Source organism: Thunnus thynnus, chromosome 22, assembly GCF_963924715.1.
Source record: "Thunnus thynnus chromosome 22, fThuThy2.1, whole genome shotgun sequence".
NCBI classification, from domain to species: domain Eukaryota; kingdom Metazoa; phylum Chordata; class Actinopteri; order Scombriformes; family Scombridae; genus Thunnus; species Thunnus thynnus.
Window position 1 is genome coordinate 21640221 of NC_089538.1, and position 24143 is coordinate 21664363.

At 39.6% G+C, this 24143-nt stretch overlaps 1 protein-coding gene across 1 annotated transcript in view; it reads left to right on the forward strand.

Moving 5' to 3' along the window:
* trpc5a (transient receptor potential cation channel, subfamily C, member 5a) overlaps positions 1–24143 on the forward strand; it is a 167617-nt gene that overhangs the window by 64117 nt on the left and 79357 nt on the right. Inside the window, exons 2-8 of the mRNA XM_067580893.1 lie at positions 4510–4551; positions 7975–8077; positions 10081–10331; positions 17594–17710; positions 17898–17960; positions 19810–19947; positions 20711–20917. Of these exons, the coding sequence (XP_067436994.1) occupies positions 4519–4551; positions 7975–8077; positions 10081–10331; positions 17594–17710; positions 17898–17960; positions 19810–19947; positions 20711–20917 (912 nt within the window). The 5' untranslated portion in view covers positions 4510–4518. The remainder of the gene's footprint in view (positions 1–4509; positions 4552–7974; positions 8078–10080; positions 10332–17593; positions 17711–17897; positions 17961–19809; positions 19948–20710; positions 20918–24143) is intronic.

The window sequence follows — 24143 nt, forward strand, 5'->3', positions numbered from 1 at the left end:
GACTGCTAGCTAGCCAGGCTAATGCTAATGCATCGTCTACACTCTGTTTGTAATCCCTGCTTCCCAGAGTGCATTGCATATCTGCTTGCAACACATGACAACGCATCGACACGGACGACTGTCAGAGAGAGAAAGAGAAGATACTCCTGAGCCTGAAGCTTTACACAACAAGGGTCAGGATGCTTAATTTTAAACCCGACAGCTGGTCATTCACAGGGTTTCGATGACACAGCAGACTTACTGAATCTATAGTCAGATTTTGGGATTCAGGACGTGTATTTGTCTGGCAGCGGTTTCTCTCTCCTCTCTCTCTCGCTCAGGAGGGTGTTTGAACCTGACAGGAAGGGAAAGTGTGTTGAGCAGCTGTGTGTGTGTGTCCTTTGAGTATTTTAAAAGTTTAAGTTCTTGACTTGGGCTCAAATTTTAAATACCAGCAACACTTGGCTGGAGCAGTGAGTCAGCACTGAAGATTTCTTTTTCCTTTTTCAGCTTCATTAAAGCTCTTTGACTGTAAAGCAGCAGCAGGAATCACACGTATTGTATCCTTGTATTGTTCTGTGACCACCAGGCAGCTGCTCTTAATTCTTCTGTTTTTTTTTTTCTGTCACATCTGTATTCACAGCGTAGCACCTTCCCACTGCTGCAAAAATTAGGCCTATTCACATCCTCCACCAACCAACAAACGAGAGGGTACAGACTGTTTTTCTTTTTATTCTTCATGTTCAGATGACAGAGCCTCCAAAAATATCTCATTGTGCTCCATCAGCATTTTCTTCCCTCCCCCTGCCGCGTCCCCCAAACCAATTACAGGCTTGTTGAAATGCAGATCTGTATCGCAGCTGCAATAATAGGTTCAATTTACAGTGTCAGACTGAGTCTAAACCCACATCTGTGACATTAGCATATCTGTCATCATCAGCAAGATTTTGTTCACCAACGTGTAGGAGCTTTGCGGAAAGAGCCAAACATCTAAACGCACATTTTTTACAGGAACTGTGACTGATAAATATGTTTTAGACAGTTAGATTTACAAAATATATCTGTAACTTGGTATTTGATATCCAGACTAGCAGTTCAGAAGAGTGGGATTTGTTTTGACATTCAAGATGTGAACATACTGATAGTTTGTAGAGCTGCAAAGATTAGTCGCTCAGCAGAAATTTTTATCACCAGCTATTCTGATAATTAATTGTTTTTAGTCATTTTCCAGCTTCTGAAATGTGAATATTTTCTGGTCTCTTTAGTCTTCTGTGACAGTTAACTGAATATCTTTGGGTTGTGGACTGTAAGTCAGGACAAAACAAGACATTTGAGGTTGCATCTTGGGCTTTGGGAAACATTTTTCACAATTTTACAATTTTATAGACCAATTGAGAAGATCTATGATGGAAATAACTGCAGCTTTAATAGTTTCTTTTCTTTTCTGGGAACCTCACTGTAAAATTTCACTGTGTTGTATTTTTCCATTTGGATAATTTATGTCTGCATTATTTTTGTGGGTGGAGGTGATGTAGAGGACCTTCTCTCAGGTGTACAGGTGTAATTTTTTTCCGTCGATTGGTGATTACAAGATGCTTTATGCTGAAAACAGATTTGTCAGCCTATTGATTATGAATAATTCCTCTAAAAGACCAATACATGAGGTTATTCTTTTTGTTGTTTCTTTGCTCTGGAGACTAAAGTGTCTCCGTTATTTGTTGTGTTTGCATCCATTGATTAAAGAAACTTTTGTTAACCTGACATGCTGCATGTTTAGCAGTTTTGTTAGGAAGATTTTTGAGACAAATCCAAGTCCAGACATATGTCTTCATAAGCAAATTGCACATCAAGATGTAAATCTTTCAAGTCTGAAAGTTGACAGAAAAATTGAAACAGCATTTCAGCATTTTCTTCAATGCATAGGCTTGATAAAGAAACGTTAGCTTGAAGCTGTTGTTCCTGGATTTTACCAGGTTGAAACTTGAGCCTTTTATCTTTTTCCTCTCAAGTCAGGTCACATCTTCAGGGAGTCGGGTCTCAATTTGTTGTCTCATTTATGTTATTAGTCTGATTTTGAGTCCCAAGTCTCATTTCAACGACTCTTGTCAGAGCCAAACTGCTCTTTAGTTGAATATGCTGAACTCGTCTGCACTTGCTGTAATATACCTCCTCAGGTGTTCAGACAAGTGAGAAACAGCTGGAAATGAGCATCTGTGTAGAAAGCAGTTTGCTCGAGGCCCCCCCCTGTTTTACACTCCGAGCACGTGTGACTGATGATTTTCAGATGTAAAATGGAGCTGGTTTTATATTTTCACCCCCTGGCTCATCACATTGATCTTTTCTTGGACCAGAAGTTGAATTTTCAAGCATTTCTTTTCTTTTCATGACCGTTTTGCTTCACATTTTACCGCAGCAGTCAGTGACTTGCTCAGGGGGCACCACTAACTATTTTTCCCACCTGGAGATTCAAACTGACCCGTTAATCTCAAGTCTCAAGGCTAGAAACAGCTTTCAGTAATTAATTCTCTCTTGTTATTGATATTTTTCTTCCTCTGGGTTCATTTTGACGGCTCCCTGCTGCTTGAAAACTAATCCAACGCTGCACAGGATATTACGAAACAATCAAAATGCATCATCTGCTTCAACACTTACTCTAAAAATAAACAAATGTGGGGGCAATTACGGTGCAATAAGTCAATGCGGTAAAACACACACAAATGTGCAAACAAGCAGAGCTTCTAAACGTTCTCCAGGAGACAGTGGTTCATGAGGATTACATGCATTAATAAGACTAGAGCCACTAATACTGTGGGATGAGGCTTATCTTTGTTTCTGTATGCTGTTTATTGTGCTGAATGTATGACGAGTCACTAATCTGCACTGTTTCAACTGTCTGCCTGTCCGTCACTGTTGATCACTCCAGTCGGTTCAGTTTTAGTTGTTAGTGGAGGGTTTTAGCTTAAACAAGGAGACACCTGCTGTCTGCTGGTTCACAGCAAGTCTTCAAACGTCAGATAGAATTACTGTAGGTGAAGATGATGCTGTTTAGTAGTCTGTAGCAAAGTAAAATATGCAACTTTAAGTCTTTAATGCAGTTTCAGAAGTCTGAAAATAGTATTTTAAGAGAGTACCCTGCTGTAAAATCCAGCTAGAACCAGCTTCAAACTTTAGCTGGTCTTGCTGGATTTACCTGGTGGGCCAGCTTGTTCAAGCTGGTTTAACTGGTGATCAGCTGATAGACCAGTTTTGTGTAGCTGGTTGAGAGGTGAGCAGCCAGGTTGGTAGTGCTGGTGTAACTGGTCAGATGGTTGCAGACCAGCATGGCCATGGCATTTTTTTGGTTGTTGCTTTAGACACAAACATGGTTCGACTTCAATCAAATTTCATAGAACATGCTGAGCAGGCTGAGCCGATAAGCGAGCTTTGTGATGGCGTAGGGCCCCGTGGCCAACAGAGTGCCCTGACATATGATTTAGCATCGCACTCCTCTGAAATTGTTGGAGTCATGATGGACAGTTTTTCTAAAGAAAGGTTGAAAATTGATGCAGCAAAACAAGAGATAATGTCTTTTTTTCATTCCACTTATTCTTCTTCCTTGTCAAAAACCTGCCACTTACATCACCCACAACGCAACTCCACCGCTGACAGTTCAGAGAATCAGTTGTTATGCTAGTAGCGGCTAACGTAGCCTGGAGCTGCTAGCCTCCAGCAGAGACGAGGAGCAGGCTACAAAGGTCTGGTATCATCACTTCTTTCTAACTCCAAACTCTCAGATATTTTTTTTCATTTTCAAACTTGTAGTCTTCAGCCCCGACTGACATCGCTTGAGGCAAGTTATTAGATTTCACACAGCTCCCTCTGCAGACACGAAAACACTCCCCTAACACCTGGAAACACACACTAATGTGTAACATCGGTGGAGAATGTGATCATACTGAAACAAAAATACAACGATTTGCAGTTTTTATGTCTAAATGAACGATGAGAAGTTGAATTTGTCCAAAATTTGTCTCAGTTTGACACCTTAGAAGTTGATTCACCCAACTGACAAACAAACATGTTTCATTTTTACTCCTAGTGGTATCTATCCATGCAGACAGTTTGTGTTTTATTCACTATATAGTAGTTTTGAGATCTCTGCTGCATATTTTTTTTAAATAACAGTGGAAAACAACTCAACAGCAGTGTGGTTTTACAGAAACAATCTGCAGGTTGTTCTGGATGTTGACAGTTTTCAGATGAAACTGTTTTTTTCTGAAAGTAAGAAAAATGTGAAAATTGTCCCCATTGAGGACTTTTACAGGGACACAGTTTATGACTTATGCACAGCTGTCTAAACTGTGTAAGTGAGAAAGTACTACTGTAATTTGGAAGTTTACTTTCTGGGTTTCTCTGTTTTGTTGTGAGGAGTTTGATTGAATACAAGCCTCTCGCTTTCTCATTATTTTTTCTATTTTCTGCAGCTCTGTTGGTATTTTTCTTGCTGGTTTTCCTGACTAACTTTCAACTCTCTGTTTTTTTTTCTCCCAGACTGTCCAGATGAATCCCATGACACAGCTGTACTACAAGAAGGTGAGTAAAGCACACACTTAAACACACTTGTGAGGACGTTTGCTGTGACTCTTCCTCAGTCATAACTCACATGGACATGATACATCTTAAAATTAGAGTAATTATCTCTGATATCCACTGATCAAGGATAAACATCACAGAAGATGTTCCTCACACCTGCAGATTTTACCTTTTAATTATCACATGTTAAGTTCTCTTCAGTGTCAAAGTAATCCAATTAAAGCTGCCTGTACGTCCATGATCACAGTGCAAACAGGACTTCTCATGGTGCAAATTTGCCAGAAAATGATCAAATATAGACCAAAGAACCGGGGCTCAAGTTGTAGTCTACAGCTGCACTCCATTTTTGGCGAGCGGCTTGTTATGTAGAGGTGAGGGCAGAGGAAACTCTCTTAAATGGAGTGCAGGCAGCTCATGAAGCAGCTGATATGATGCTGATCTTCATCAGCTTATAAACAATGGATGATAATATGAGAAGAGTGGCGGTAGCGGTCTTTGTTGAGGACGAGATATCACAGGATGATGTTATTTAATTTCATTCAATCATGATTTTACACAATCTCAAACAGTCTCTGCTTTGTTTCATCCTCTCCGTCTCATCCGGCACAAACTGGCACCACCATCAGGTTTTAGAGTTCACCCTCCAGCTACAGTAACTCACACTGACTCCAAGGCAACATTACTTCCTGCATTTATCCTCCAAATCCTTACGGGAACTATACTTCCTAAACATACAACAAGATTAACCTCAGTTAAGGCCAAACAATAAAAATAAAAGCAACAAAATCCATCAATATGATCGTTTTTTTGGTTTGTTCTATCAAATCTTTTAACATTATTAAAGCTTTCATATCCATGGCACCGTCCATGGACAAATATTTCCCTGTTTTGAAGATCAGTGGACATCAATCAATCAATCGATTTTTATTTATATAGCGCCAAATTACAACAAAAGTCATCTCAAGGCACTTTTCACATAGAGAAGGTCAAGACCGTACTCTTTAATTTACAGAGACCCAACAATTCCCCCGTGAGCAGCACTTGGTGACAGCAGTAAGGAAAAACTCCCCTTTAACGGGTAGAAACCTCAAGCAGAACCCGGCTCTTGGTGGGCCGCCATCTGCTTTGACTGGTTTTGTTGAGAGAGAGAAAGAAAGAGGGAAAGGGGGAGGAGGGGGGGCACAGAATAACAACAATCATAACAATAGCAGTAGCAACAGCCAAGGAAGGAGGCCAACAGGACTGCGAAGGACCACAAAATTTGCAACCCAGGGTTTCTTGCGAGATGAGAAAGCACAAAAAAATTCTGGGGAAGAAGCAAAGTTAGTGACATGCATTGATGTTACATGAATGCATACAGATGGAGAGGAGGAGGAGGAGAGAGGAGCTCAGTGCATCATGGGAAGTCCCCCAGCAGTCTAGGCCTATAGCAGCATAACTAACGGCTGATCCAAGGTGAGCCTGGTCGGCCCTAACTGTAAGCTTTATCAAAAAGGAAAGTTTTAAGCCTACTCTTAAACACATACAGGCAAAACACTCAAGTTTAAATGGCACAAAATATATTTTTTTGTTAAAACTGTATACTACATCTCGCATGCAAATTGGTGTTATTTCTAGTATTTCTTATTTTGAAAAATAACAATAAATTGCACGCCTGTCTAAGATGTGTAGTGACTCTGCTGCAGGCAGTACAAAAAAATCTGAACCCTCCAACAGCCCTTTGAAGTGTGAATTGGACAAAATGTCCTCATACCAAACATCTGAAGTCTGGTGATTGCTGATAGAAGTGCAGGAACACACACAGACATGCACAAAGAACACACACACACACACACACACACACATAGAGGACTTTGTTTGACAGTCTATCCATCATCTAGCTGCTTCACACTCGAGTGATTAAATCATCCGTGACTCTCACATTCAGTCACTCATGTCACTCACTGTAGTTTCAAATTCATGTTTTTTCAGTGTTTGCCTCACATCACATGTTTTGTGTTTCCTGTTCAGCTCTAATATGAAGAGTTAACTTATAAAACATCCACCAGTGCATAAAAAAAAACAAAAAAAAAACGACACCAGCTATGAAACAGACAGCTGACATGACGAGAGAACTCTTGCAAATAAAATACATCTGATTTATTTCCTTTATAAGCTGGTTTAAAGCCCAAAACCAAACAATGAGATTTAAATATTTACAGCTTTATCCGTGTTTACCCATGTGGCTCCGCAGACGACAATGTCAGTCTGTGTCTGTGTAACAATTCTCTCTGTGTGTGTGTGTGTGTGTGACAGTCAATAACACGAAGAGCACAAAGCTACACATTCAAATCCAGACGGTCAAAATGAAGTTTAAACTTTCATTCGAAGTAGACAAAACATGTCTAAATGGTGAGTTTTTCCTCACACGTTCCCACATAACTGGGACTGATTTAACGTTTATGTAAGCCATTTATTTTTGACTTTTTGCATGTAAAAACACACAAGGTTTTCCTTTTTTGTCCGACTTTCGGGCACATTTCTCTGACGAAGCAGAAGTACAAATGATCGATGAATCATCTGCTGAGCCGAATCTCCTCTTATTATCAATGTAGTTTCAATCAATCATTAACTTTGATGTGACGTGATGCAGCGTCTCAGCTCATTTTCCCTGAAGCTTAATATTATATATCTTAAAAGTGTGTTAATTTAACAAAGACACTCTTTATTTTAGGCGCCTCACATCGTCTAAAAGTCCCTAAAGATCCCCTCCAGACATGTTTCAGGACTCGGCTTTGAATAATAATATGGTTTTTCCACAAAAACATATCCAAATGATCTTGTTAAAATCCTTAAAATTACATCTATTTCTTCCCCCCTCACTGAAAAATCTTGAATCTATGAAAATGCAAATATTTGTTTAACTGCTGATGTCTCCTTCTTCAATGAAAAGTCTGTGTCAACTCAGTGTTTGTGCACTGGAGGCTTCAAGTTTCCATGTCACACTCCCTGATTGGCTTCAAACTAGTTGTGATGTCACAGATCCTGGTCGTATGTAAACGCTTTAAACTCAGATATAAGGTGAGCACAGAGAAACTTTCCTCCTTCAGCAGATGATTGTGAAAACGAAGAGGAGAACAACATCCAACTGAAGGAACAAGAAGGAAAAAAAAAACACATAATAACAAACATTTTTTGTCAGACTTTTAGCTAAAAAGGTTTCTAGGATCCATTAGCAGCTGTCGGAAACAAACAGTCTTTTAAAACAAGTCTGTCTGCAGCGTTTCATAAATCACTGAAGATGCTTAATTAGATAAAATGAAAACAAATTGTGCTTTCAGGGAAAGAATAGCGCTGATTTGATTCTTTCATGCTCTGTTGGCAAAACTACTTTTCTACTTTTGATCCTTTTGTATTTAACTTTTTTTTGTTTGTGTCATTTAGGCGACGTATTCGCCGTACCGCGACCGCATCCCGCTGCAGATCGTCCGGGCTGAGGTGGAGCTGTCTGCGGAGGAGAGAGCCTACCTCACTGCAGTCGAGAAAGGTAACATCCATCCATCCATCCATCTGGTCATTTTTTATCACCGGTAGCCGTATAAATGCTCCCCGCACACCTTCATACATAAACAGTGCTGAGTGGACGCTTTCTGGCGGCCGAGCAGCTGGTCGGTCGGACTCTGCTGTCACTGACGGTTCACGGGTGTCATCTCAGCAGCAGCAGCTGACATCTGGCTGTATTTCCAGTGTTATTGAAAAAGTTGAATTTCTCACTCAGCTCAGTGCAAGAAACAATCAGAATCAGTCATTTAATTGGTGTCATTTAGTCATTTAGTGGTTGACGAGGACCAGATTTAGATTAAAGTCTTGTTTATTTTCTGTATAGACGATGTTTGATGACTGACAGGTGAAGTATTTCAGTGCTTGGATGGACATAAAGCTCTCCTGGTTGAATCATCAGTTTAAAAAACCTTGTTAGAAAAATATACAATCTTTGATAAACAGTCAAAGCTGCAAATCTGCGGACATAAAGAAAAGACATCACTGAGCTTATAATTCAGTTTTATTCACCACAAACTTAACAGAAGTCAAGATGTCACTTTTTTAAAAGCTTTATAAAACATCCAGCAGCAGTTTAAATCAGCTCACTTTCAGATTGACGATCAAAATAAACAGGAGACTCTACGAGCTCCTGTGTTGTCTGAGATCGGGGTCGTCGTAAAAAAGACTTGTAGAAAGATTAAAGTTTGTACTGCGTCGTAACTCTGTGACACCTCAACGATAGAGAATCAGTCAAACGTGTTTCAATCAGGAGGGACGAGTGAATGAAGCAAAAAGAATTGTTTATCATACAGATGAGAGAAGTCTCTTCGGGACGTCGGTCCTGAGCAGCAGCGAGATAAATCCCCCCCGACGGAGTCCAGACGCTGGTGGTGTTGGTGGCTGATGACTTCGGCCGAGACCGATAAGGAGCTTTGATGAAATGATGCACTGATGAGTCTGCGGAGGTGGTGGGACGTGCAATAAGGCAGAGAGAAAGAAAGCATATTTAAATAGACAGCTGCAATATGATTGGCTGACAATGAAGGTGTGTCTCTGTGCTGTTGGTTAGATGTGACCACCCAGAGGAATGACAGCATGCGTGAGGGACGACCTGAGCAGACAAAAGATAGACTTCCTGACTCAACTTTCACTAAGCCTCACTCGACCTTTCTCTCTTTAGTTCTGTCACAATGCAACGCTGATTTTCTGAAGTAATAATGTTTTTGTCATTTCTGAAAGCAGGACTTGAAGCTCTGCAGTGTGAAATTCTTGTTTTTTTGTGAATGAAACTCGCCCTCAAACGGAGCAGAACATGTAGCTTTATAAGACAATTTTAGGGCCGTTGATTACGCTGATGATTAAACGTCAGGAACATGCACCTCCTCATGAACAGCTGGCGTTCATCAGACTGAAACGAGCGATTTACGACAAGTTCGTGTCACAGCCAAGGACTCAGGCAGATGCAGGACTGTCGTGCAACAACTAGCAATGTCTTTATTTTTGCTTTAAACAACGCAAACAAAGCTCACTCTTACAGTCCGGCAGCACACTCTCTCTGCTGCTAAAAACGATTGATGGACAGCAACAACAACAGTTTTCTTCTTCTCCTTCACAATTCGCTTTTTCCGACTCAACAGCGTAACCTGGTGGCGAGAACCAGACAGCGCATCCACAAACAATAATGAATGAAATACAAACTCACAAACACTTTATCCTGCAAAGACATTAAGGATTATCTACATCGCCTGCAGACATTATGCAGTTTAAATTTAACCCATTAGATTAATTAAGTTCTGCAAATTAACCTGTTAAACTCAACTAAATTACAAATATAAAATATCTTACTGATATCCGTTGACCGCTCACATTCGGGCGGTTTGTTGAGAGCTTGTCGAACCCGACTTGAACCGCTCGTAGGAGTAGACCTCACAGAAAAAATGGACGAGACTACTTAACTGTTCTTGCATGAGGCCCAATGTATATCTGTATGTTCCTCTACGTCTCCAGGTGACTATGCGGGCGTCAAACACGCCCTTCGCGAGGCGGAGGTCTACTACAACATGGACGTGAACTGTCTAGACCCTCTGGGCCGCAGCGCGCTCCTCATCGCCATCGAGAACGAGAACCTGGAGATCATGGAGCTCCTTCTCGACCACGGCATCCACACGGGCGACGCCTTGCTCTACGCCATCAGGAAGGAGGTGGTGGGCGCCGTGGAGCTGCTGCTGTCGCACCGGAGGCCCAGCGGCGAGAAACAGGTGCAAAGTTTGTGTGTATGTGTGTGTGTGTTTAAACAAAAAGGGTTAATCTGTTGCATCCAGACGCATTCATGCACGCACGTGTTTGCGTTTACTCATCCGTGAACGTGCGGCCCCCGTGTGTGTGTGTGTGTGTGTGTTTTTCCAGTTTTTTGTTTTAATGAGTGTGTGCGTGGTAATGAGTAGCACATCCATTCAGTGTAACGCTCCACGCCACGTTCTGCTGAGAGGAGGAAAATTAAACAGCTCGTTTCATAGACACACTGTGAAATAGGATTTAGAGGCAGATTGTATATTTGTCTGCCTGCCGCGTTTTTTGTATGTGTGTGTGTGTGTATGTGTGTGTGTGTGTGTGTGTGTGTGTGTGTGTGTGTGTGTGTGTGTGAGAGAGGGAGAGAGAGAGAAAATAAAAGAACATGTCCCACAGTTTAGTTAATGTGTAGGTGTTTAGGGGGATCGAGGAGGAAGCGAAAGAGTGAGAAATCATCATCAGGGAAAAGAGATAAAGAAAGAGAGAGAGGGTGAGCGACATTGGAAAAGATAAAGAGGAGAGAGAGAGAGAGAGAGAGAGAGAGAGAGAGAAAGAGAGAGAGAGAGAGAGAGAGAGAGAGAGAGAGAGGAAGATATTTAAAAAAAACAGAAAGTGAAGAAGAAAACAGAAGAAGAGAAACAAACAGAGACTTCTCCTCGTGCGTTCGTTCGTTCCTGGACCGTCTGAGGCTGCGAGGCTCTCCACGTCACCATGGCAACGCAACCCTTGGCCGAACCGGAGGATTGTGGGAAGGTTTTGGTCACCTCTCAGTTGGACGACGATCGGAAACAAAATCTGTTCTCGCTGCTTGTTTCTGTCGTCGAGCTTCTTCCTGTTTGTGTCACTTTTGTTCATATTTCAATCTCTTTCTTTTATTGTTATTTCTTATTATTTATATATATTCTCAGTTAGCAGGAACACAGCCTCCTGTAGGTTTAGAAGACTTGCGTTGATCTTTATTCTTAATAAAGATAAATAGAAATAAATAACATATAAAACATTTATAAGCTCCTCTGTTATTGTATGTGGTCTGATAAACAGTTTTATTACAGTGTTTAAAGTGTGATCTTTTTTTATATTTATCATTATTTATTTTATTAATATTATTTTTTAAAAGCATGTTAATGCACGTTGTTCACTCAAACACAGGAAACGAAACAAAAACAGTCAGAACGAGGTTAGAAAACCTTTCTTTTTTTAACATCATATAGAAGAAAATTGCAGCAATTTGACTGAATAACTTCCAGTCTGTACGTCTTAAAGATGACTGAATGTGACGCACAGTTTAGAGGAGACGGAAAGATGCAAGTTTGAGCTACATGATCAGGAACATGAGAGGGCAAAAGGACGGAGACTGGAGAAAAATAACAGAAAGAGTGTTGAAATCAGTCAGAGAGGTAAAAAGTTAATTTACACAATGACAACAGAAATAAATGATAAAAAAGTTGTTTTGTGAAGCCGTTTATATGATCACATCTATCCAACACTATTTCAGTCATAACATAGTTGTTTGGTCTGGACTTTTGGACTTGATCCAAACCAAAATGACAGGTGTGAAACCTCCACCGGACAACACGCTGACATCAAACCAATCAGGATCAAGTATAGAGAGACGCAACCACGTAGGTGATGACGACAGGAAATAGGTAAAGTTCTTTAGTGCGTTTGCATAATTGCAAATGTTTACAACGTGTGACAGGAAGTACAAACACAGTCCAGCAGTCAATCATGTGAATAAAGCAAAGCAATCATTAATTACAGACCTTTCAAATCTCATATCATCTTAAACAATATCTAATGGTAACGTTGTTGATTTAAGACTTAACAAAAACACACAAAAACAGCAACTAATAGAGAACAGAATAGAGTTTTATATAATCTGTTAAAGCAGCTCTACATGTGTGTGTTTGCATGTGATGCCTATTTTAAGAACTGGATGTGTGTGTGTGTGTGTGTGTGTGTGTGTGTGTGTGTGTGTGTATGTGCCTGTTTTCCAAACTGCTCTTCCTCAGCTGACAGGTACAGTCGATGCCTTTTATCTTCTCTTTCTGTGCAAAACAGTTGACCTTTCTGCCTTCCCTCTCCATCTGACTCAATCTCTCTCTCTCCTCTCCTCTCCTCTCCTACTTCCATCATTAACTACGACCAAAATGCAGTTTTTTCTACACCAGCAGCTCAGTAGAAATGAAAGGAATGAGACAGCAACACCAGTTAAAGGAAAGAAGGAAATGATAAAAACATGGAAAGGAGGATGAAATCTGAAAAGGTCTGAAGGAAGGAGAGGTGCATGAATGAGGGAGGGAAAGCGTGGCGAAAGAGACAGAGAGAGAGAGAGAGAGAGAGAGAGGAGAGCCAGACAGAGAATAAGAAATGAGGGAGCGAGAAGGATAAATAGTTGCAGAGAGAGAGAGAGAGAGAGAGAGAGAGAGAGAGCTATGCAGATGAAGGAAAGGTTTTTCAGGCTCCCGTCTCTCACTTTCCTTTGATGTGAGAAGTGTGTGATAAAAGAAAAAAGAAAAGATTAAGTGCGCATGTGTGTGTGTGTGTGTGTGTGCGTGTTTGCTTGTTTTGATCTGCGTATGTGTGTTTGTGTATATGGTGTGTATATATATATGTGTGTGTGTTTGAGCTCGCAGATGCAAATGTGTGTTTATTTTTTACCGAAAAAAAAAACTGAAAAGAATAATCAATAATGCAGAAAAAACTAAGTTGAAAACTGGATCAGAAAAACATGATTTGCTGCACAAACTTTGTCTAGTTTCACTAAAAGTTTACTGATTTATTTCACATTTCTCTCTCTCAAACACTGCAAAAGATCCAGTGGAGAAAGGATATTGTGAGAGGATACAGAAACCGTTTCTGAACAGAAACTGTTTGTTTAAGGTCGACGCATTGTCTATTAATCGTAGGATTTGTGGTTTGATCCATTGATGTCAAAGGCAAGTTTATTTGTGTAGCACTTCTCAACAATAAGGCAACTCCATAAAACTTCACTAACCAAGACCACTCCTTCTAAAATATGGATTTAATATTTTATTGGGTAGGTGGAGGAAGAGCAGGGTTAGGAGGAAGAATAGTTAGAGGGATGGGGAGAAAGAAGAGCAGGTGGGAAAGAGGGGAAGGAGGGAGTGGATAGGAGACGTAAGGAGGAAGGGCGTCGACGACGGGGAGGTAAGTGGGAACAAGGGGGGGGTCGAGACTCAGGGTGGGGGTGCTGTCTCGATGGTCTGGCGTCCGTACAAAGACCCCTGTTCCTGTGTTCAAGCAGAGAAGAAAGAAAAGTTAGAGAAGGGGACGGGGTGGGAGGGACGTGCAAGCTGAACTTTGTTTATAAGTCTATAAACTTCATATAACAGGCATTAAGACAAAATGTTAAAAAAGAAAAAAAACACAAGACATCATAAAAAGACACATTTAGAAAACAGAAAATACAAAAATAACCTAAAATACAATATGACAAATAACATCAGAGGATAAAAATGACAGTGCAGCTACAGTACAGTGTGAGATATTGTAATTTCTTAAGAAAAAATACTAAAATTCTCTGATTTCATCTTCTTAAATGTGAATATTTTCCAGTTTTTTTAGTTTTCTAGGACAAGAAACTGAATATCTTTAGATTATAGACTGCTGATTGGAGGAAAACAAAGACATTTGAGGAAGTCGCTGCTGGTTTTGGGTCACAGTGATCGACGTTTTTCACCATTTTTTGACATTTCAGTCAACAGTCAATAGATCTTCAAGTGTCCTCTTGGCTTTATGGACTGGGTTGAAATGATGTTTACGTTTTTTTTATGCATCAGTCATGGCAGGATTTGTCTGTTTCAGAAGACCTCTAATATAAAGTATAGTGCAAGAAAACAAAAACAGAATTAGTTGTATTTAGTTGTAATATGGGTCAGTCCTAGTGGGAGTGTGTTGTGAGCGATCCTCATCAGCAGCAGCAGGAAACACAGGAACGTTGTGATACACGGGAAGTAAAGAAAAAAATCATTTTGATCTGAAAATCTATCAAAAAAAAAAAAACACACAGTCATACCCAAACTAAAGTTGTGTGTTTGTCTCTTTAATCAGTGTGTGATGGCAGCTGTTCTCACACTCCTTATCACGCCAGGAAAAAGATAAGGGAGGAAGAGAGATCAGATGAGTTAAAAAAGGTTTTGGCAGGAGAGAAAGAGACAGAGAGAGAGAGAGAGAGAGAGAACAGACAGAGGAGAGGAAGCAGATGGAAAAAGGGAAGATGGCAGGAGGTTTAGACGTGGAGAAAGACGGAAACGGTGAAGAGAGGATGAAGGAGACGGCGAGGTGGAAAAAAAAGAGGAGTGAAAGGCGAGAGGAGAAGATGAGATGAGAAGCACTCACACTTCCTTCTCCCTCTGAGAGATGAAAGAGAGTCCACACACGTGTTCGCTCTGCTCCTCCCTCCTTCCTCGTTCCCTCCTCGTCGTCCTCAAGTCTGCTTCTTCTTCTGATGTCCGGGAGTATGATATATGTATGTGTGTGTGTGTGTGTGTGTGTGTGTGCCAATATCACAAGATTTGGACGCCATATGTTTTGGTGACAATCAAGCACATTTTCACTTCTTAATTTGCTTCCGTTTTCTGTGATCTCACTCACGTTTGTGTGAAAATGAAGATTTTGAGGCTGCGGTTTATGTTGTTTTTGAATTGGACTGCATGAGACCGTCAGCTGTTGGTGAGGTTTTGACTGTCTTGCATTTTATTTGGAGTTTATTCACTAAAAACGTGTAAAAACGAAGACCAAAGAACAACCCTCCAGGATCCATCGCAGCTCATAGGGCTGGCATTCGCTTAACCCTTTGCGCCCTCGGGATGCAATTTATACTAAAAAAATTTGCACTCCCTTAATCTCAAAATCATAACTTGGAACGCTTTACAAAGATCTGCCGTTCCTCTGCTACTTGTTAAGGATAAGCATCAGTAAATCCACTTTGAAGTTGTTAGAAAAAAGAAGCTCTTTATAGCTTAAATTCTTGGTTCATTATCTTCAGATCTGTGACTTTTTTCTCCAGGAAAAAGTAACTTAACCCAGTTGATCTTTTTACAGCTACTGTACATTACTGGTGGAGTTGAATCTGGTGTTTAGAAAAGCACAAATAGTGAGTTCTATGAATATTTATTACATACAAATATTTGTTTTTGGGGGAGAGGAAAAAAAAGTCAAATAACAGCGTGCAGGTTAGTGAGGTTACATCGTCTTTCTGTCTGTTACTGTATATCCTAAAATTAGAAGTTTAATAAAAACAAAAACAGGATTTTTTTCTTTTATTCAAATACAAATGCAAATAATTTTGCTGCCTCAAAAAAACAAACCAAAAAAAAAAAACAGATACAAATACAAATACTGGCCTTTCTACACGTCCCTACTGTACATCCATGCCTGTGTGTAAACAGGAAGTGTTTGTGAAGAGTTGATCTGCCGTATTTTACTGTAAACACACATGAAAAAAAATAAAATAAATAATTTGTTTTCTCTACCAGCAAACAAAATAAGCTCCTCTGAACGTGGGGGGATGTTCCCTGGTTGCTCGGCTGCCAAAGATGTGACATCTCAACTTGATATCAATCAGATCTGATGTCACAAAAACGTATTATTATAATGTCTTGCTGGCTGATAAAGAACAAACACAATCAGCAAAGCAATAACATGAATAAAAATGGGGTTTCTGTTTGACATTATTAAGGCTCAGAGTCCCGTCAACATCTTATATTCCTGGAACACTGACAGTCTCCTCCATACATTTATATATATATATATATATATGTATATGTGTGTGTGTGTGTGTGCTGTGTTAAATACTTCTGGTCATAGAGACAAAAAATTATGACATTTCCATTTCTAATTTGACATTTTTTTTCCCCATAAAAGTCTTGTAGAGCACTATTCACATGTAAAATGATGATGTTACTGACTAGCTTAAGTCATGGTGACACATATAGTGACTATTAGGGATGTGCAGAGATCCCAGTATTTGTATTTGTATTCGAATAAAAGTGGAAAGAGGCTTAAAAATGTTCTGATAGATATTATTGTTTTGGCTCTGCTTCCAGTTTTGTAATAATTAGGGATGTGCAGAGATCCCAGTATTTGTATTTGTATCTGTATTTGTTGAGGTAGCAAAATTATTTGTATTTGTATTTGAATAAAAGTGGAAAGAGGCTTAAAAATCCTGATTTTTGCTTTTATTACTCTTTTAATTTTAGAAAATTATTATGATTACTGAGCTAAAACTTCACTCATCGCCTCATTGCAGCCAGACGTATCTATTTGTACACCCGTAACACAGAGACAGCACACCGTGTAATGTGTAGGGAAGAACTTCAAAGGCAATTATTACGTCGCACTTTTCATTTATTGCCTATTTTTTACAACCTAACTTTGTGGAAAGGAGAAGGGGAACAACAGGTTATGGAGAGTCTGTTGGGAGCACTTTGCTTGTGTCAGTAGCTCAGCTTTATCTCTGGGGAACACCCCCAACAAATAACTTTTAAAATATTTGTATGAAACAAATATTTGTATGAAACCCACTATTTGTGCTTTGCCGAATACCCCTAGTAACTACATATTTATAATGCACAAAAATAAGTATTGATTCATGACTTTTCTCTGCTTAATGGGAAAAATTATAGTTTCACCTCTCAGCTCTTGAAGTTATTTAAATGAAATTAACTCAGAAAGTCTGGGATATATTGCCTCATATAACTGCTGTTCATTTTTGTGTTTTTACATTTATTCCTGTTTCTCTTTTATCCAACGTTTAATGACAGACCACCTGGTTTCCACTCGGTAATAAAAAGCTCCCTGTTTCTCTCGAACTGCAGCAGGTGTTCAGAGTTGTGTCAATGAGGGATATAATGAGATTTGGAGAGGATGTGGCTTTAAATAAATGTACCTCTGCAGCATGTCGAGCGGGAAATTCGGGTTGAATAAATTACACTAATTTAATTAGTTTTAACCTGATTCAAGTGAGTTTAATTTGACTCATCATTTGGTTAATTTGTCTTGTGCTTTGAGTTTTTCCCTGGCCAACAGTGCCACGTCGTCAGCTGAGTCATGGCTTTTTAATTGAACAATAAAAGCTCATTAGAAGTTTGGATTTTTTTGTGTTTTTATCTTTTTGAGGTTTCCTGTCCTGTATTACTCGGACAACAACACAACATAGTAAATAACAACCTTAAAAACAAACAACCTTCTCTTAACTTCTCTCCAGGTTCCCGCACTGATGATGGACATTCAGTTTTCAGAGTTCACCCCAGACATAACTCCCATCATGCTCGCTGCTCACACCAACAACTACGAGATCATCAAGCTGCTCGTCCAGCGCAAGGTGACGATAACGCACCAGTATCCAAAAGCACAAAGCACAAAAATCAATCATGTATTTAGAAATAGCAAACTGTCAGTGAGTTTATTTGTATTGATAAAATCTTGAACCAGTAAATAATGTATTTCTACTGATTGGATGTCAGCTGTGATGATTCATCGTCTGTTATGTCGTTGTTGTTGTTGTGTAGGTCACCATTCCCAGACCACACCAGATACGATGTGACTGTGTTGAGTGTGTATCCAGTTCAGAGGTAAGTCATTATTTCTCTAGTAATGCATGATTTTGTTTTAGCTTGCTGTACATCGAGCGACTGACATTTATTATTTATCTTTTTTTCACTTTTCCTTTTGCCAGAAATCAACATATTTCCCTCCTCTACTCACTAATATATGTTTCCTCTTTATTCAGCTCAGTTTTTCTTCTTGCTACTGTATGTGAACATACCAAATATCATTAAATAATGTTTATATTTATTGATGCTAAGCACCAAGACTCAGACCTCAGCGGTCCTGTGTTGTATTCAGGTTGGGTCTATAGTAGAGACCCTGGTATCATTTGAATCACTTCAATATGGATTCCAGTACAGTAAAACATCTGATACCAGAGCTTTTAGAAACATATTCATCGGTGTTGAAAGTCTGACTGAACACTCTTTTGGACGGTTTTTAGTCTACTTGTGAACTTTAAACTTTACTATTTATACTGAGGTTCACCACTGATCCCTAGTGATGATTGAAAGAAGCTATTGTATTTGTAAATATATATTACTGTGCAAAAGTTTTAGGCACCCTAGATGTTTAGATGTTTCTTATCCGTTATGCAATACCATCAGGGAGGTGTCTGATCGGTCCCAAATGTATTCATGACATGACAATGACCCCAACCATACAGCTAGAGTCATAAAGAACTATTTTCAGCAACAAGAGGAATGATGAGTCCTGCAACAGATGGTCTGGCCCCCGCAGAGCCCTGATCTCACCATCATGGAGTCAATCTGGGATTACATGAAGAAGCACCTGAGATGGCCTTAATAATAAATCCACAGAAGAACATTCTTTCTCCAGGATGGTTACAACAATCTGCCTGCAAGTTACCATGAAAAACTGTGTTAAAGTGAACCGAGGAGAACTGCTGCTGTTTTAAAGTCAAAGCTGCTCACAGCAAATATTGATTTCATTTAGGTTTCTGCTGTTTACTCAACTTTGTAAGAAGTTAATTGATATTTTTGTCAGCATTCTCACTTTACTTTTAGTGCCTAAAACTTTTGCACAGTACTGTATATATATGTTTCTGTTTCAAGTGATATAAAAGTTAGTTTCCTAAACAGATTATTATAACAGACAACTTAATTGTCTTTAAAAAAAAACATTCTAGCTCACCAAATTATAAAATCAGCACAAGAAAATGTTAAACAAGGAGCAAACAAAACACAACTGAATTATAAAACTCCTACTGAAACTACTTAAAATAAAGCATAATACATTAAAACATAAGAAGAATACAGTGGAGCAAAATCTGTGGCTCATTTTTTTTTGTTTTTTTTAACCCTTTCATGCATGAATTATGATAACCTCAGTCAGGATTTTGTTTTCAGTCGAGTGTTTTTATTCCTCTTTAGGCATGAAAGAAAATATTTCATTCTTTTTTAAACACGCATTTTTCAAGGAGTTTGTCCGACTTAGTGGACAGATGATTAATTGTCATTTTCTCCCAACATAAAATCAATACATGGAAAATTTTAACAATTGCATTACTCCTTAGTTGTTAATTTTATGTACCTGCAAGGATCTATTACTATAGAAGCATTTCCGGCCGGCAGGCGGCCATCTTGGTTCTGAGAAATTTGTGTTGCGCTTACAAAGGCTGGCCAATGGACAGCAATGTATGGGATGACACACTAGAGTCCACTGTGTTGGCTGATGTGCAACTATACCATTGAAACCCATGCATATATAAGAAAATGGCTTTTGAATAGCTGTCCACTGTAGTGACCACTATGTATGAAGGGATTAACTTAAAATGCATAAAAATACTTTTGTTGTTGTCAAAGTTATACTATAGCGCATCCCATAACGCATAGCCTCAAATCATCTCCGTAGGTCGACAGCCTTCGGCATTCACGGTCTCGACTCAACATCTACAAGGCTCTGGCCTCGCCCTCGCTCATCGCGCTGTCCAGTGAAGATCCCATCCTCACTGCCTTCAGATTGGGCTGGGAACTCAAAGAACTCAGCAAGGTATGGATACCAATGCCACGTGATTGTGCGCTTAATGGAAAAGAAAATGAGTTTTACCAAAAGCCCTAGCAGCAGAAATGGTTTTCATCATTATAAAAGAAACTTCAGGCAGGCTGATTCTTCTTCTTTGGGGGGAAAAAAGGTTGCTGAACAGAGACTTGTCCAGTGCAGCAGAGCAGTATTCAAACAGGGATGGGATTGGCCTCATAATTTCTGCCAGTTTTTATTTCTATGATATAAAGCCTACCGTCAAATTAAACGAGACAACAATTTAACGTGTCACAATAAAGTGTTGATCTACAAGGAGCCTCCAGAGCAGCTTCGGTCCTCCTTGGCATCGATTCTCCAAGCTCCTAAATGAGCTCTTCTGGAGGGATGCCACATCCTAAACTTGATGGGCTGTTAAAACCTCTGCAGAAGCCGCAGCATCCTGTATCACTTATGTTACTCATTTGTCTGAAATGTTTCCTTTAACTGTGCTACTGTGACTTGCCTTTGTTGTATAGTGTGCTACTCCTTTTTCCTTTGCTAGAAGTTCTTGCACCGTAACCACAAAAATCCTCATCCACCTTATCATAATCTCCGTAGTCGTTCCTTCAGGCTAAGAATAAGTTTCATCTTGGGTAACAAGAGCTGGATTTCTCTTCCTCCAAGGGTTTAGAGGCATCTATGAGTCATTGATAGCAGTTCTAGAGAGCTGGAGACAGTACTGAACCATGAAACCTACCACTATTCATACCCTGTAATATCTTCCTCATCTCAGGTGGAGAATGAGTTTCGTCAGGAGTATGAGGAGCTGTCGCAGCAGTGCAAACGTTTCGCCAAGGACCTCCTGGATCAGGCCAGGAGTTCTAGAGAGCTGGAGACTATTCTGAACCACAGAGACAACGACCAGAGTGAGGAACTGGACCTCAGACAGTGCCATGACCTGGCAAAGCTCAAACTCGCCATCAAATACCACCAAAAAGAGGTAGGGACATGAAAAACCCTGAATTAAAGCCTCTATGTAACATTGAACAGCCAACAAGTCATTCCTGCCTCCTATCCCTTTTTCATATTGTGGGCTTATATTGTATTTATTTTTCTTATAAAACATTTACAAGATTCTTCTTGCTTTGTGACAAAAGCGCTCAAATCCCTTCAGATAAAGCCAAAAGAAGACTGTCATCCAGCTGAAACAACTGTGTGTTTTGCTTAGTCACTGTAAATTTGACATTTTGAAGGAGCGTTCTTGTTCACCTCACCTGCTGAAAACTGAGAGTAGGCTACATGTGTGCTTATGTATGTAGTTTATATTATTTATGTGCACCGTCGCTGGTGTCAAGGTTGGTTACCAGCAGAAACAGATATAGCCATTATATTTATTTATTCATAGTCATACTTGCAGCATGGCTCTAGGGGTTGGTTTGGTTAAGTTAAGAGTTAAATATTGTGACAATGTGCGGATGGATTCATGTTGGCATGTATAGCATTACAGGATGAATATTTTTAGACTTTAGATGGACTGGATTTGTGGGTTACCATGCTAAAAGTCCACATGTTCACCTTCATTATAACAACAATACATGCTAATGAGCTAGCATGCTAAATATTACATGCTTGATGGTATTTTAATGTGCTAACATGCTAACGCATATCCTGAACATTACATCCTAAGATCAAATATTAGCATGTTACCCTGCTAACTTTGTGTAAACTGTGTTCACAAGTTAACATGCTAATAAGCTAAAATGCTAAACAATGTCTCAACATACTAGCTTTGAGCATGTTAGTATGTTAACTCTGTATATGTTCACATCTTAATATGTAGAAGGTTACATGCTGTATTAGGCTACATTACATACAACATTTTTGCATGTTATGCATACTGTGATCTAGGGGTAGGACAAAAAAATTGATATTGCAACATAGGGTATCGCAATATGTTACAGATACACTGGTGCCAAGTATCAATACAAACACAGAGAATACGCTGGAGCTTTGACAGTCACTAGAAGCACATTCATGGCCCTTTGTAAAGGTTTCTGAGGGGTAGCTGTGTTGTAGCTGAGCTAGCATCTCTGCTAACGAGAAGCTCTCTGGTGTGTGTGTGTCTGTGGGGGAGCGTTGGTGATATATCGTGATTGTGGGAAGAATATTGTGACAGTATCGTTAGTCCATCTGCATTGCATACTTAATATTGGTATTTCAACATCATAACTTTGAGCATGTTAAAGTTAAATGTGTAGATGTTCACGTGCAAATATGCTACATTACAGTTCATGCAAAATTTTTGCATGTCATGCTAACTGATCATGTTAACTCTATATGTGTAGTGAAGATTATATGCTACCCATTGCACACATCAGTGTAAGTTGGCAGTTTGACATGCTAAATGTACATACCAACTGTTTAGCTTTATTTTGCTTGCTAACATGCTAAAAGTAAGTATGGTAACATCCAGAAGCTAATAAATACATTTTTTTTAGCTAATTGTACGTATGTTAACAAGTCTACAGTTAGCTAATGTTAGCACCTTAGCAACATCACAATGTTAGCTTATTTTCATGTTAGGTACATTGTTCATTCTGTTGAAAGGGAACCAAACCTGCAGCCATTTGAAGATAATGGACATCTAGAACCTTCTGCTCTAGTTACGTTAAAACACACACACTTACGAACACAGTGCCACAGTACATCATTTCCTTGTCTTTGAGGAATTGAGGGACTTAGCAGCTCTCCTCATGGGGCTTGTCAGAGGAGAGGGTGAATGCAAAAGGATGTGTGCAATAGAAACAGAGAGAATAGGGGGGGAAAGAAAGAGGGAGGATGAACAGGTCAAGGGGAGAAAGAATAGGATTGAGTGAAATAATGAGCCGGAGCAAAGCGAATAAACACGAAAGAGAGATTTAATGGGACAGAAAGAGAGAAGAATGGAGAGCTAGGAGGGATTTAAGCAAGCGCATGAGCGAGAAAGAGATGAAGATTTGATGGGATGGAGATAGAGAATGAAACAAAGTTAGAAATCCCCAAGGCATCTCCGTCTCTCTCCGTCCGTCGGCCTGTCTGTTCCCTGCTGTTTCCAGCTTTCTGCGACAGAGGTATACTGCCAGACAGATGAAAGCGCGAGTGAAAGGACAGAGCGAAGGCAGGAGAAGAGGGATGACAGCAGCCACGGGATGATAACGTAGATTGAGGATCGAGGGAGACATAAGAGCAGGAAGTGAAGTGCTTTCTCTCTCCCTTGAAGAGGAGAGGTGACAGAGATAAATATATGAAGCGGAAGGATAGACAGAATGAGTGCTAGACAGAGTGGTGACATGTTTTCTCTACCCAGGAAGAGGGATTTGAGGATAAGATTTAAGGAGTTTTGAGCCAGTTTTGTATGCTTTTTTTTTTTCAATGTAGTCTATAAAATTTAAGAAAATGTTTTGTCCATGATAAGTTTTACTTACTTTGTCCGAAACCCAAATTTACAATGATAGAAAACAGAGAAAAGCAGCAAACCACACACTTGTGGACCTGGAACCAGCGACTTGCTATTTTTGTTTGATACTTTGATACACTACTTTGATCAAGTTTGTCGACGGACTAATTCGATGAATCAACATATCATGTCAGCGCTACAATAAACAGAGTTGCTGAAACTTCCGACATGGACTTACTACTGGTTCAATTCAAATTCAGAGACTTTCCTCATAAAGAAAAACAACACAATAGGTCATAATAGTTACGCTTGAGTGAAGGATAGCAGCCGTAGTAATTATGACACAGAGGAGACAGCTGTTTGTTTCCCATTTCCAACCACGAGTGTCACATTTCCAATATTTCTGCATCTTTGTACATCATCAGCGCTGCAGGACGGTGCTGTGTAGTAGATTTGTGGACTAAGTCTTGGATTGCTACCATTTGCTGCTCTTACATTCTTAGTGTGTATGTTTCTTTTAGTAAGTAAGTAAGTAAAACTTTATTTATATAGCACCTTTTTTTAACACAGGTTACAAAGTGCTTTACAGTGACATTGGAACACAAAGAAAATAGGACACAAAAACCATGAAAGACACATTCAAGAACACAAACAGTCATCACCCAGAGCACACGCTTGAATTTATGAAATGTTATGAGAAAGCCATTCTTAAAAAAAGTAGGTTTTTAGGTGTTTTTTGAAACAGTCAACAGATTCAGCTGATCTGATGGATGTGGGGAGATTGTTCCAA